General features: G+C 42.1%; 1 protein-coding gene across 1 annotated transcript; it reads right to left on the reverse strand.

The window, feature by feature from the left end:
- Window positions 1–2,631: 2,631 nt before the first annotated feature.
- Window positions 2,632–14,671, reverse strand: lipca (lipase, hepatic a; the record flags this gene model as incomplete). Its single annotated transcript, XM_083650659.1, has 9 exons — window positions 2,632–2,743; window positions 5,135–5,350; window positions 7,462–7,576; window positions 9,145–9,387; window positions 10,541–10,774; window positions 10,923–11,040; window positions 11,205–11,384; window positions 12,656–12,846; window positions 14,590–14,671. 9 exons carry the CDS (start codon window positions 14,669–14,671, stop codon window positions 2,632–2,634), a joined length of 1,491 nt encoding a protein of 496 aa, XP_083506785.1.
- Between the last annotated feature and the right edge of the window lie 31 nt (window positions 14,672–14,702).

Here is a 14,702-nt window from a genome sequence, read left to right on the forward strand (position 1 = left end):
TTACAACCTGCTTATTTCTCTCTGACTCCATGGCCTGCTGCCTGTTACAACCTGCTTATTTCTCTCCGACTCCACGGCCTGCTGCCTGTTACAACCTGCTTATTTCTCTCTGACTCCACGGCCTGCTGCCTGTTACAACCTGCTTATTTCTCTCTGACTCCACGGCCTGCTGCCTGTTACAACCTGATTATTTCTCTCTGACTCCACAGCCTGCTGCCTGTTACAACCTGCTTATTTCTCTCCGACTCCACGGCCTGCTGCCTGTTACAACCTGCTTATTTCTCTCTTGACTCCACGGCCTCCACAGCCTGCTTGCTGCCTGTTACAACCTGCTTATTTCTCTCCGACTCCACGGCCTGCTGCCTGTTGCAACCTGCTTATTTCTCTCTGACTCCATGGCCTGCTACCTGTTACAACCTGCTTATTTCTCTCCGACTCCACGGCCTGCTGCCTGTTACAACCTGATTATTTCTCTCTGACTCCACAGCCTGCTGCCTGTTACAACCTGCTTATTTCTCTCCGACTCCACGGCCTGCTGCCTGTTACAACCTGCTTATTTCTCTCTTGACTCCACGGCCTCCACAGCCTGCTTGCTGCCTGTTACAACCTGCTTATTTCTCTCCGACTCCACGGCCTGCTGCCTGTTGCAACCTGCTTATTTCTCTCTGACTCCATGGCCTGCTACCTGTTACAACCTGCTTATTTCTCTCTTGACTCCACGGCCTCCACAGCCTGCTTGCTGCCTGTTGCAACCTGCTTATTTCTCTCTGACTCCACGGCCTGCTACCTGTTACAACCTGCTTATTTCTCTCTGACTCCATGGCCTGCTACCTGTTACAACCTGCTTATTTCTCTCCGACTCCACGGCCTGCTGCCTGTTGCAACCTGCTTATTTCTCTCTGACTCCACGGCCTGCTGCCTGTTACAACCTGCTTATTTCTCTCTGACTCCATGGCCTGCTACCTGTTACAACCTGCTTATTTCTCTCTGACTCCACGGCCTGCTGCCTGTTACAACCTGCTTATTTCTCTCTGACTCCACGGCCTGCTGCCTGTTACAACCTGCTGCCTGAACTTGCTGCTTTCTGCACTCGCCACTTGTCAACTGCTTTCTGTTTGTGGTTACTGCCTGCTTTCTGTTTTGCCTTTTGAGCTTTCTGCTTGCCCTCCTGCTGTCTGAGCTGATTTCTGTTGCTAATTTACTCCCAGTCCTTTCTTACTATCTTGGACTTTTTGGTGACTTTTTGATGATCTAGACATAATTTACAGATACTGCACACAACCAGCTGTACATGCATTGGGAAAAGTCTGACTATAAAAGAAAAAGTATAGAAGAGAGGAAATTATCTTTATAACAAAGGTGTACTTGTCTTCTTATTGGTAATAATTCAAGTTTGTTTATTCAAAAACAGCATTTAGATACTTCAGGATTACATGCAAGTTTTGTTACAGAGAGACACTTGCTCTGTTACATTCCAGTTTGTGGAAAGCCAATGCATCTTCTATGAGACGCATTCAATTCAAATAAGTCTTAGCTTCACACATCCTGTAGAATTAAGGTCATCAAAATCTCAGTGAACGGCCCACTTGAAATTGTCTGGGTACATGATATAAACTAACTTTCAAAATATAGTGCTTATGTGCATAACATTAAACCTCTGACTACATTCACTCTCTATGGTCCATATTTGAATTGGCAAACTTCCTGAAGTATTTAGAGCCCTAAAAGGCTTAAATCTGTAGTGTATATGTATATAGTGTGTGTGAAACTGCTTCTGAAACAGCTATAATTTGTCAGGCCTTTGGAATCTGGCAGTAAAACTTTGTTCCACCTATAGTTTGGCCATTATTATGTTTATTCCATCTTATCTTTTTTAGTTAAAATTGGCTAAGTGGTGTCTGTGACACACGGTGTGTCACGATTGTGATGTCATCAGTGATGTCACACTTGAGCAATTGTGATGTCATCAGTGATGTCACTCGAGCAACTGTGATGTCATCTGTGGAGTAGGGCACAAGTGGCGCATCATTTCCAGAGTAGTGGCAGGACTATAAGTAAGGAGAAGAGGACAAGTGGCGCATCATCTCCAGAGTCTCCACCCTAGGATGTGAGATTCCTAGTAATAATAAACCAGACAGAAGTAAAAAAAAATAGGGTGGTGGTTCTTAAAGCTATGAGGAAAAATTGGCTGGTAGATCTCATCACTTAACCAACTAATACAATTTTGAAGCAAAGTGATCCAACAGTAAATCTAAAGAAGCCTTCTTTCTGTATGTTGTAAATGTGCCGGGAGGGCAGGAACACCACAGCCACACGGTTGGTTTCCAACTTGTGTTCAGCAGTGTTCCAGGGATCCAATCTTCCTCTTAAACTTTCAGTTTATTTAATCGGCAATATAACTATACCATTAACTTGTTTGACAATTCATGGTTTCAAATTATTTCCTTCCTAAAACGGCACAGACTCACTTTGAGGAGTTCATAGAATTTCATCCCGATGTGAACTTCGCAAGTGTGAGGTAACATTTCATTGCCCCTGCCATCAGAGATCTTCGATCTGTTGCACAGACACACAGCTGATAGTATAGCCTGTCTCCTCCTGATGCACAGAGACAAAGGCTATCACAGTCCATTAGCTGTGCTTTCTCCGGCGCTGTCTGGGGCTGTCTTCTTTGCAGCGAACAAATACTTTATCCTCCGACACCTCGACATGCTGTCCGTCTGTCATGGCACAGAAGGTTGTCCTAAAAACACAAACCATGGTTGGTTACTCTTTATTGGAACAGTGCAAAAGTTGGATATGACTTGAATGGAGAATTATTATTATTATTATTATTATTATTATTATTATTATTATTATTATTATTTTGCGAAATAAGGCCTTGCGTTTAGTGATATCTCTTAACCCTCTGGTGTTAATAGAAACAATTGAAGAAGACAAAGTTTAAACCTAGAGATTTGAATGGAGAAGTGTAACAGAGAGCAGTCAGTCTGTGATGATAAATGTTTAAAATAATGTGTGTTGGGGAAATAATCCACTAGGTGGCGGTGAAAGACTACTACGCTGTGCCGAGGTATTCTACTGGATGCTGTGGTTGCTCCTTTAAGTTGTTATTGGAAAACGGAGAGGCAATCCGGTGGTTTGTTGGAATTGTTGTGTATATGGGCATTTGAAATCATTAGGCATGATTTATGCCAGTAAATGTTTAAAAATTTGAGTGTACTTCAAGTAGTTGCCAATCCTTTGTAGAATTCACAGGCCTACTCCTTTGATGATATTTGGCTGCATAGCACAGTTTACAATAGAGTGTATGGCATACACTATAGCACAATATGTGACAGCTGCTTTAGATAAAGCATTTAATGTTATGCATCTCCCTCTTGTGTTGCCTGCTGTCTCTAATTCTCCAGGTGGGTGGGCCGTTTAGGTATAATGAGAGGACCAGAGCCAAAAAGACATGTTAACAGAGATGGAGCTTCCTCTGTCTGGCTGCTGCCTTTTCACACTCTGAACTCTTAACGGCCCTGGTTTGCAGAGGTGGAAAGAGTAGGCTACTGGCAAATCCTACTCAAGTGTTCTTACTTTAGTGAAAGTTAACTCGAGTACAAGTAAAAGTAGTAGTCTTGGAAATTACTCAAAGTAAGAGTAAAAAAAAAGTAGCCTATTTAAAAATAATCAAAGTACTCAAGTATAAGTACATTTGCGTTACTTTAAAAATGGTTTATATTTGAATTATGTACCCTAATTATATTTCACACATCTAGCACATGTTATGTGTCCCCTAAGCTGTCCCTGTCTTTGTCTGTCGTGTCTTTCATACTGAACAGCTCGTTCAGATGCAGCCAAGGATGCTCAGTTTGATGATTCTCTCCTTTGCCAGATGAGCTAGAACTGCTAGCAGCAGCGATCAGGGGCGGATCTAGAGAAATATTCATGTGGTGGCAAGAGGGTAGCATGGGGGGGGGCAACCGTAGATCCACCCCTGACAGTGATATCACAATCACATACATCCATTTAGCTAAGGACTCAAGATATTTATTATCACTCCATTGTACAACTACAATCGTGTGAAATGCTTAAAGGAACACTCCGCCCATTTTCAACCAGCTTTGTATCATTAGAACATCAGTAGTATATCAGAAAACTGTAAACGGTTTTGAAGTCTGTCATTTAATTTGACAGTTATTGAGTGTTAAAGTGTGGACCAGTGACATCACTGGTCCACACTAACTCAAATTAATAACTCATTAACTCAAATCAACTCTCAATAACTGTCAAACTATTCATCATTCATCTAGTTTGACAGTTATTGAGAGTTGATTTGAGTTAATGAGTTATTAATTTGCGTTAGTGTGGACCAGTGATGTCACTGGTCCACACTTTAACACTCAATAACTGTCAAATTAAATGACAGACTTCAAAACCGTTTACAGTTTTCTGATATACTACTGATGTTCTAATGATACAAAGCTGGTTGAAAATGGGCGGAGTGTTCCTTTAATGCTGGGGGGGGGGGTGTCCATTACAAGACATAGCGCAAGTACAGTAGGTACATAGTCACTCACAAGTAATACGTACGTAAGGCAAACAGTAAATAAGGCAAATAAGGCAAACAGTAGAGGGGGGGAGACTATTACAATAAAATAGAATAAATAATAAAAATAAGACCACCTGTCACAGTCAGTGGAAGGTGCAGTCTATCAGCAGCTTGTGAAACTGAGATTTCTGAACGAATGTGACGATGGGAGATCATTACAATTTGATCGTCGACACCCGTCTAATTCAATTGGCCAGTCTTGAACATGAGTTTGGGCGCCCTAAATACAGAAGTGATTCTGGACCTGTTACTGTAGCGAGCAGTCCCAATGCTACTGTGCTGTTTTCATAGTGCGGTGTGCAAAACAAACATCAGAATTTACTCATTTACTCAGTGTACGTTTAAAAATACTCACGTAGAATATCTATTACTCAAGTAGGAGTAAAAGTATAGCATTTTAAAAATAGGCTACTTAAAAAGTACAAATCCTCAAAGAAACTACTCAAGTACGTGGAGTTGATTACTTGTACTTGAGTACTTTCCACCTCTGCTGGTTTGCCTCTACCCTGAACAGCCTTCAGCCTCACAGCGACGTACCTCTCTTGTGTCTCGCCTGCTTTGACCGTGAGCTTGCCCACAGTGAGCTGAGGTCTGCTGCCCGCGCCTCCCCACGGGATCATGGTCTGCACCCGGGTCCACATGCTCTCCCACAGAGCGCCCTCCCAGTGGAACTTGAGCAGCATCAGATCCCCGATGTCTCTGTCCAGGGTGATCAGGAAGGTGTAGGTCTTGTTGCTTGAAATCGTCTCAATGCTGGTGGGGGAGAGTTTGAAATGACAGAAAGCAAGAAATTAGACAGAGAAGGTTATATTATTAGAATGGGGGGGATTTCCACCAACCAACAACGGGCCATCACAGCTTTTTGTTTCAAAAGCAAAGACCCAGTTGTGATATAGCCAACTGCAACTAACCCATTGATACCTGATGCAGCATTTGTGTGTGTATCCCTTTAAGACCGCGAACCGCGTCACAAATGGAGGGATATACACACAAATGCTGCATCAGCGAACCGCGTTGACGCGGTTCGCTGATGCAGCATTTGCGTGTGTATCCCTCATTTGTGTGTGTATTGCTTTAAGACCGCGAACCGCGTTGCCGCGGTTCGCGGTCTTAAAGGGATACACACACAAATGCTGCATCAGGTATCAATGGGCTAAAGGGATACACACACAAATGAGGGATATACACACAAATGCTGCATCAGGTATCAATGGGCTAAAGGGATACACACACAAATGAGGGATATACACACAAATGCTGCATCAGGTATCAATGGGCTAAAGTAGGCCGACACGTGAGACTCTCTGCCTGTAATGTTCTTCATTTGAGTTGATATACAGAACATGAAGGATAACGACAATACGCACACACAACAAGTAAATTATTTATTCGATCATCCCCATTTATAGTTCTTTCATGCGGCAGCATGAACTGTTGCCACGTGTTGTCAGCTGCTCTCATTGCTCTCGTTCTTATCGAGTTGGGAGCAGCTGCATATTGCATGTATGAAGGCCTGAGGATACACCGAGTGGAGAATCACTAGAGACAAACGACTCGGCACAAGGCAACATAACACATGCATGGCCGTAGCCAGGGTTTGAGGAATACCGAGGTCATTTTAGTGCGGCGTGGGGGGTCCAGGGGGGGGGGGGTGCCCCCCGTTTAGAAAATGTTGTCCATTTTAAAGTAAAATGCTTCAATCTGGTGCACTTTGAGAGAAAATTTAAGAGGCTAGATCTATAAAGAACTACAGACTTTATTAGATTAATATCCTCTTTACTGTGCTGTTGCTTTACAATGATACAAAAAATAAATGTCTCCCCACATACCGTAATATATCTTCTGCATACAGGTCACATATGGCAGAATTATACTGCTCAATTCAATACAATGGCCCATCTACACAAACATCACTTACAGGGGAGTGACTTACCCATTCACTTCAATAGAACTGTCCCCAAAGTAGGGATGGGCATTTCTAGCAAAAACACTATTCGAAATTCGCTGGCCAAATTCGAATTTAATTCGAATTTCGAAAAAAAAAAAAAAAATGTAAAAAAAAAAAAAAAAAAAAAAAAAAAAAAATTGTGAGTGAAATGTTGCATTGTCTCCCCTGATTCTAAGTCTACGGCTTTATTAATTAATATAAAAAGCTTCTGCTGTGGATTTTTAGCTCAAACAAGCATTGCACCACTGAAGTAAAGAACATGTTACATGACATTGACATTTTCGAAAATAAAAAACAGTTTTGACAATCATGAGTGGTTCATTAAATATTTAGTAGGCTCAGGTCTGAGTGCCAAAGGGGTGCCAAAGTCACCCCCTCTCCCTCTTCATGGGATTTCATCTGCCATTAATTTTTCCATAAACCTTGCTTAAAATGCTTATAAAAATTGTTTTACTTGCTCAAACCAAGCGATTTGACTATACTTAGAATCAGGGGAGACAATGCAACATTTCACTCAAAAAAAAAAAAAAAAAAAAAAAAAAAAAAAAATCGAATTTCGAATTTCAATAATAAAAGTCGACCTTGATAATAACAACGATTATTCGAAAATTCGAAATTCGATGCCCATCCCTACCCCAAAGTCTAGCCCCAATCTAGCCCCAATGCAAAATGTGAACGTTGTGGGGAGTTATGTCTCTTCCTTCTATATAGCACACAGAGAGGAAGCAAATTGTTGCATTTCTGATCAACTGTCATATATCATGTTATTTATGAGGGCTTTAAAACATCAATGACAGATGAATAGATCTGGGGGCCGGGGCTATTTCTTTTATTTTCTTAATACCGAGGTCATGACCTCGGTGTCCTCAAGGGTAGTTACGGGCATGAACACATGCAATGTAAGACTGGCACTCACAAGGAGATGGGGAAATCGCCACTTTCTTCCTTTGTTCCGGTGAGAGAGATGGTCAGAGACGGCTCAATCCCCTCAATCTGGTTGATGAACTGTATCCTGAACTGGTAATGGTAGACTGCAGAGACAGAAGACAACGGATGAAACCATGACAGCCTCCCAACAGGCCAAATATCACAGCTTTTCAACCTGGTCGGGCAACAACCCCCTGTTCAATTCTATATTTAAAATCAAAACACCTTTATTTAGCTATTTTACAATGATTAATCCTCTTGAATCAGTGTTATGCCAATCAATATTAATGGCTTCCAGTAGGGCCGCATGGTGTTACTATCAGCAAGCACAACTCTTACTGGCTATTTACTATCAGCAAGCACAACTCTTACTGGCTATTTACTATCAGCAAGCACAACTCTTACTGGCTATTTTGGTTTCAAAGAAAGACAAGCTATTCACCTTATGCAGCCCCGTTGTATCACGACTTCCTGTTCAAAACGCCGACTGTCTTACCTGCTCAAACTAGTCTTACTCACCTGGTCAAACCTAGTTTGACTCACATTATGAGTCAGACTAGGTTTATGAGTCACAGTTAGTTCACTGTTAGTCTCTCAAGCCAGACGGTCTCTTCTGCATAAGGTGAATAAAGTGTTTTTTGTTGGCTGTGATCCACAGAGGAAAGATTTGGCCTAAGTCTGTTTCAGTGAAGCCACAATATCAGATTTCTAAGCCCACACTGCAAAACTACTCAACAGACCACCATGTCACATCTTACCCCATTACAACACACAAAAAAAGTCTACTTTCACTTCAAAACCTACCAACACTGCCGTTTTCTAATGACTGCTTATTAATAGGCTACAGGACTAAACATTTGCCTTAATTATTTATCTCTCCAACATGATCCCCATTATACATGTAACATGTATCTCCAAAATCATGCGAGGGCACATTTCCCTGGAACATTTAACTAATTTCCAAGGAAATGACGCAACACTGCAGGACGTTTTGTTTTGGAGCACACAGTGACATCCAACACAACACAGCTGAGCACAAAGTATATTTGTTTAGACCAGAGATTCTACATGACACTACCCAGTCTAACCTTTGAACACACACACACACATTTTTCTTTCTTTCTTTTTCTTACTATTCTTCACATTTTTAGTATAATAGTATAGACATCAAAACTATAACACAATTATTGAATGATGCATTGACCAACAAAAGTGTTAAACAATCAAAACTATCTTTCTATCTGATTTTAGATTCTCCAGTAGTAGCTGCGATTGCCTTGATGGAAAGTCAAAGGCTTTGGAAAGAAATGAATAGCCTGCAGGCATCAACTTCACTGTTTACTTTACTATAAAAACAGAAACAAATTTGATGTATTCAAGCATAAGCCTTTATCTCAAAATGGCTTAAGATAATGAAAAACATAGTACAGTCAATATCTCCGTGAAGTGAGCAACAATCTCCCACAATTTGACTTCCGGTTTAACGATTTTAACCCTAACCCTGACCCTAACCCTAACCGTAACCCTAAAACAACCTGAAACAACCTAACCCAAAAAGTTGTTGCTGGCTAAAATTGTTGCTAGCTTTATCCCGTTACAGTCCAATCAGGTGTGTCCAAACGTTTGACCGGTAGTGCACGTGGCCGTTGAAATGTGAGGTAAAACCACATACGTTTGTAGGGCATCCGGGGGCCGGTCTTCAGGTACAGCCTCTTGCTGGTGGTGGGGCGGACCTGCTTGATGTCATAGCCCAGGGTGTTGCAGCGCTTCTTTCGACAGTCCAGGCAGATGCCTTGCTCAAAGGCATGGTTGTTGCTGCACCTGTACGCCATGCTCTGCTTGTCTTGATTCAGGAGGGAGTCGATGAAGAGGTGAACCGAGCGCTCGTGAGGACATTTCACCGTCTGCTCAAAACCTGAGAGGAAACAGAAATATGGTGGAAATGTATAAAGTCGTACATAGTGACTGACATCTCCTCAGTTATCTGAAACACCCTTGATGTCCGTTTCAACAGATCATTTCCATATGCGGACTTATTGGTTATTACAAAACTCTCCTGAGAATTCAAGGCTGTCATCATCTCTATCGTTACTTGGCCATTATCTGTGGATTAGGTTCATTATCCCCCAAAGCCAGACCTCTGTCAGAGACAGACTGTCCTCCTGTCGGAGACAGACTGTCCTCCTATCAGAGACAGAGTGTCCTCCTGTCACATCGCCTCAAAGCATCTCATTATGTCTGCTGCTGTCTGCTCTAAAGCCTTTCTCTCAGCAGGAGCACATCTGAAGTTCCTGAGGAGATCCCTGTAGCCTGGAGGCAGAGTCTCTGAAGGATGGACAGAGGGAGCAGAGGAAGAGGCGTATATGTTACTAATTAACTCATGAGGACGACAGATGCTTTAATGTGATCCTCACTTTTATATTCTGCCGACATGTTTTTGATTGAGAAGCAGCATAAATCCCAGGGCCACTTATGTTAGATTTAGGGGAATTAAATTCATATAGCTGCACACCGCGGAAGAGAAGCTGTCGGAGAGCAAAACATGAATTATTTCCCTAGATACCCGGAGATTAAACAAATTGAATTTCATTGATGGAAACCCTCAGCTAGTCTGAAGAAACTGACCCGGCTTCTCATATCGTCTCTCTGTGGCAAGGTCTGATTAACAAAACCAGTGTACTTATCGAGAGCAAATGAACAAGCCGTGTTTAATGAGCAGAACATTCCCCCAATTTGATTTACGCATTTGCTCTTCAGATGCAGCCTTCCTCAGTAATTAATGACACTTGTAAAAAAGCCCCCGGCCATGTGAGAGAGAGGCATGTCTGTGCTCAGTCAGGAGGGAAAGACTTGCTTCTGTCTGAGACAGTGTCTCTGCATCACTGCTGGACAGCAACGAGCAGCCTCAACCTCTGTCTCACTGAGGCCTTCTCTCTCTCTCTCTCTCTCTCTCTCTCTCTCGCACGCACATGTGCGCACGCAACCGACAATATGCTGATTTAAAATATATATATATATATACAGTATATATATTTTTTTTTTGTTCTGATCCGTATGGGTTACCTTACCATGGATCCCGTACTCGGATATGTGATCGTAAAGGTTCTGCAGGTTACATCCTGGCTGGAATTCTCCACCATTGGGGTAAAAGTCATAGTGTCCCACGGCCTGCTTGATGCCCACACTCAGGCCCATGCGTAACTGGGTGAAGGTATGGATGGCGTCCACAAAATCAGCATCATCGGGAGACAGTCTCTCTGTGTGAGACATGCCCTCAAACAGCGGCCCTGCTGGATCCAGACCTGGACACACACCGTTTGTAATGAGGAAGTCAGTGGCTTGTTACAGGACCACCAGATAAACGGATGGATTATCTGAAATGTCCTATAGAAATGAACACACATTTTGACCCAATTGCCTTCAACGTTTCTCACATTGGCAAAACCTCACCAGTAATTCTTCCAATCTTCTGCGAACCTCCCAGATAGCTTCCAGCAAATCCAGAGCTGTGAGCGCCGAGGCTATAGCCAATCAGATGAACTCTTTTGGCTGGAAATTTGTAGTGCTCCTGTTGGTGGTTTATGACACATTAAGACATGTGGCATGCATCGTGTTTTATACTACCTCTTCTGAAAGTGTGAAATTGACCAAATGAACACATGTTATTTCAGAACAGAGTATACATGCTGAAAACAAAGCATCATTCAGCATAAAAGCATATTATCTGTTGACCTGAAGCGACTGCAGCAGGTAGGCTATGTCATGTCCCACGGCGCGGGTGTTCTGTGCAGCGATGGGATAGTGTTGGTGGGCCAGGGAGAGCCAGTCAGTGATCACAACGTTGATGTCTCCTAGTCTCGTCTTCAGGGCCGTGGCGAGCCTGGGCACCCAGCTCTCCATCATGCCATCCACCTTAGGAAACAACACCGAGTTTTGTCTCTCATCTAGAGAAAGTAGATACACTCTATATATACCCCAGGTGCTTCATTCTGCTCCCTGAATATCTAGGGACCTCACTCAATTCCAGTTTTGGAGATCCAGTGCCCTGCACGTTTTATCTACCGGACCCCAGGTGTGGTTGATCAGCTTTTTGTTTCTAAGTTCTAAACTAACTAACTTCTTTGTTAAATCCAATAATCAATAAACTAGAGACCATCTTGCAATGGGATCAGACCAGCTGACCATTTCACAGCAAACGTTTTTTGAGGTGGTAAAAGCAGGAAGTAAAGCAGGTGTAACTAATACCATTAATTATGCTTCCATTAGGTTTAGGTGTTCAAGTGCCAGGTGCCCTCATTAATGCTAATGATTACACCTGTGTTACTTCCTGCTTTACCACCTCAAAAGGTTGCTGTGAAATGAGCCTTTTCCCACCCATGACTTAAAATGAATGTGGGCCAGAGGCATAAAGTGTGTGTGTGTGTGTGTGTGTGTGTGTGTGTGTGTGTGTGTGTGTGTGTGTGTGTGTGTGTGTGTGTGTGTGTGTGTGCGTGCCTGCGTGCGTGCGTGCGTGCGTGCGTGCGTGAGTTGAAGTGGATGTTTGAGCCAAAATTTAAGAAATTCCCTCAAGGCGTTCTTGAGATATCGCGTTAACAAGCATGAAAATGGCAGTTGTGAGGTCATAGTGATTTTGACCTTTGACCACCAGAATCTAATCAGGTCATCCTTGAGTCCAAGTGCATGTTTGAGCCAAATTCAAAGAAATTCCGTCAAGGCATTCCTGAGATATAGCATTAATGAGCATGAAGCATGAGCATCATGATGTCACAGTGACCTTGAACTTTGACCTTTGACCACCAAAATCCAATAAGTTCATCCTTGAGTCCAAGTGCATGTTTGAGGCAAATTTGAAGCAATTCCATCAAGACGTTCCTGAGATATCACGTTAACGAACATCGGATGTACGGACAGACAAACCCGAAAACATAATGCCTCTGGCCCGGCTTTCGCCGGCGGAGGCATAAAAAGGCCAAAAATTTAAATCTTCGCATGTTCATTTCATATTTTGATATTTCCGTCAATTTCAGGGTTCATTTCCTCTTCTCCTATGCAACTTCTATGACTGAAAAATGATATGTTCATATGTATCCATGTTTTGTTTCTGTCATCGTCTGCTCATCCCTATGCAAATGTCCTGTATCCAGTGCGTTTCCTATTGACTGGAAAGTGGGAGTTGTCCTTACCGACCATCCGTGAGTGATGATGATGAGGGGATGACTGCTGTTAAAGCCACAGAGGGGCAGAGTGTGAGGCTGCAGAAGGTCCAGTTCGCAGCTGTCCTCCACATACTCCTCCTCTGAAAACAGCCTGAAGACTGAACTGCCGATGTATGGCCCTTTCATCGTCAGCACCCCCCTCTGCTCTGTGTCCGGCACTACACATGGGAATACAAAGAAAGGAGCTTCCTGTTTGCTCTTGCTGCACATATCTCACAGACATGATGGGTGGGGGGTGGGCAGTGGATATATTTACTTTGAGGTGAATTATTACAAAGCTAAGATTCACTTTATTTGTCCATGGCAGTCAGAGTGATGTAATTCATTCACGTGCCTCACACAGAAAAGGCACATGCAGTGTATTCAGCCCAGGCAGGAACGATTATCTCTCTCTTAGCATTGATTTTCCTCGTTACTAAACGCTGGTTTATTCTAATCCCTTTTTCATTTTGGACGAGCAGATCAGTAAACAACGTTAATGCATCTTAGTGAAGCGATAATGTTGTGAATCCCCCTGTTTAGACTATTTATCTGAGCAAATGCTGAAGTATCATCCCTTCCTTTGTGACTCATTTGCACTGTACTCTGCTGATGGCCTTTCAGAGACATGTTGCCAGGTCATTTAAACCTATTTGGCAGAGAGAGAAAAACCCTTTCAAGTGAAACTCTGCCATCGTCTTGTCATAAGTTGTTAGATAACAGCTCCCCCCTTTAACAGAGTTGGAGCCTCAGGTTAAAACCTGGCTCCCTCACAGACATTTCTCAGTACCATTCATTATGAGTAGGCTGCAGAAACCATTTTCAGGCAGATTTAGAAATCCAGACAGATAGTGAACATTCATTGATGATTACCAACCATCTGCTCAACATTGTCTGCTAGTTTAAAACTATAACTATGTTGCTATATGAACTTGGGGCGAGAATCTGTTTGACAATAAATAAATACACGTCTGGTTCATTCGTAACAGAACCCAAACAGACTCTATATTCAACGTTTTTCTAAATGGAATTAGTACGTTGTAATTCATGCTTTCCACCTTTGCCAATAATGTTGATTAAATGGCCCAAACAAAATCCTCTCCAGCAGGGCCTGCCTGTGCTGTGTAGAGTGATTAAAGTTGTGTATATTCAGAACGGGCTTTTAACATACATGTGGCTCAAATATTGCTATTGCCACGACTATTTTATCTTTCTTTTTAGATTGAGGATTCAGATTAACTCAACATTAAGACACTATCAAATTATGTGATGCAGAAATGTGATTGAGAAAAACTTTATGTTGTTTGTAAACTTTGAAGCCAAATGAGTTTGTGTTCTCATTGGTAGAATATAAAACTTTATATAATGTAATAATGTAAAGAGATTATTACATTTAAGCCTTTCAATTGTCTTTCTCAGATCAAAGCAAAAATAAACAAAATGTCATCTCAACTGTAAAAACAGATCAATTTAAAAACATGGTGATTCTTCTACATTTATGCTCTGTAGTCTCCAGCTGAGCAGTTTGTAATTGCAACATAGTGCCCCCTGTTGGAAAACTGCAAGCAGGAACTTCACTTTAATTACGTCTTGATTTAACATTGAAATGTACTGTCTGAGCTTTTGATATGAGGACTGACGCTATGCGATGGCTAAATATAAGTTATACATTTTACATTTATATTGAGGCTCAGGTTTTTGGATAAATACTGGGTAAAAAAAATCAGACCTGTATTTTGTCATGATGAGATAGGTCCAAATGGTTTATTTCAATCTACCAGCGAAACTCTTCGAGAAAGCTGTCTCTTTGACATTCAAATGTATGTGAATACAAAAGACAGTCAAACTGAAAAGAAAAGAAAAAACATTTGTGAACGTGTTGCATCTTTCCTGTGATAGTTTAAATGTGACAATTCACTCACCTATTCGATTCCCCTTGCTTTTCCTCCCCTCACTCAGGTGATATGTGAGCAGCAAACAACACAGGATTCTGAGCACAGCCATGGTGTCACTATCAACACAAGCACTTAGCTAA

This window comes from Poromitra crassiceps (assembly GCF_964638095.1).
Source record: "Poromitra crassiceps genome assembly, chromosome: 14".
NCBI lineage: Eukaryota > Metazoa > Chordata > Actinopteri > Beryciformes > Melamphaidae > Poromitra > Poromitra crassiceps.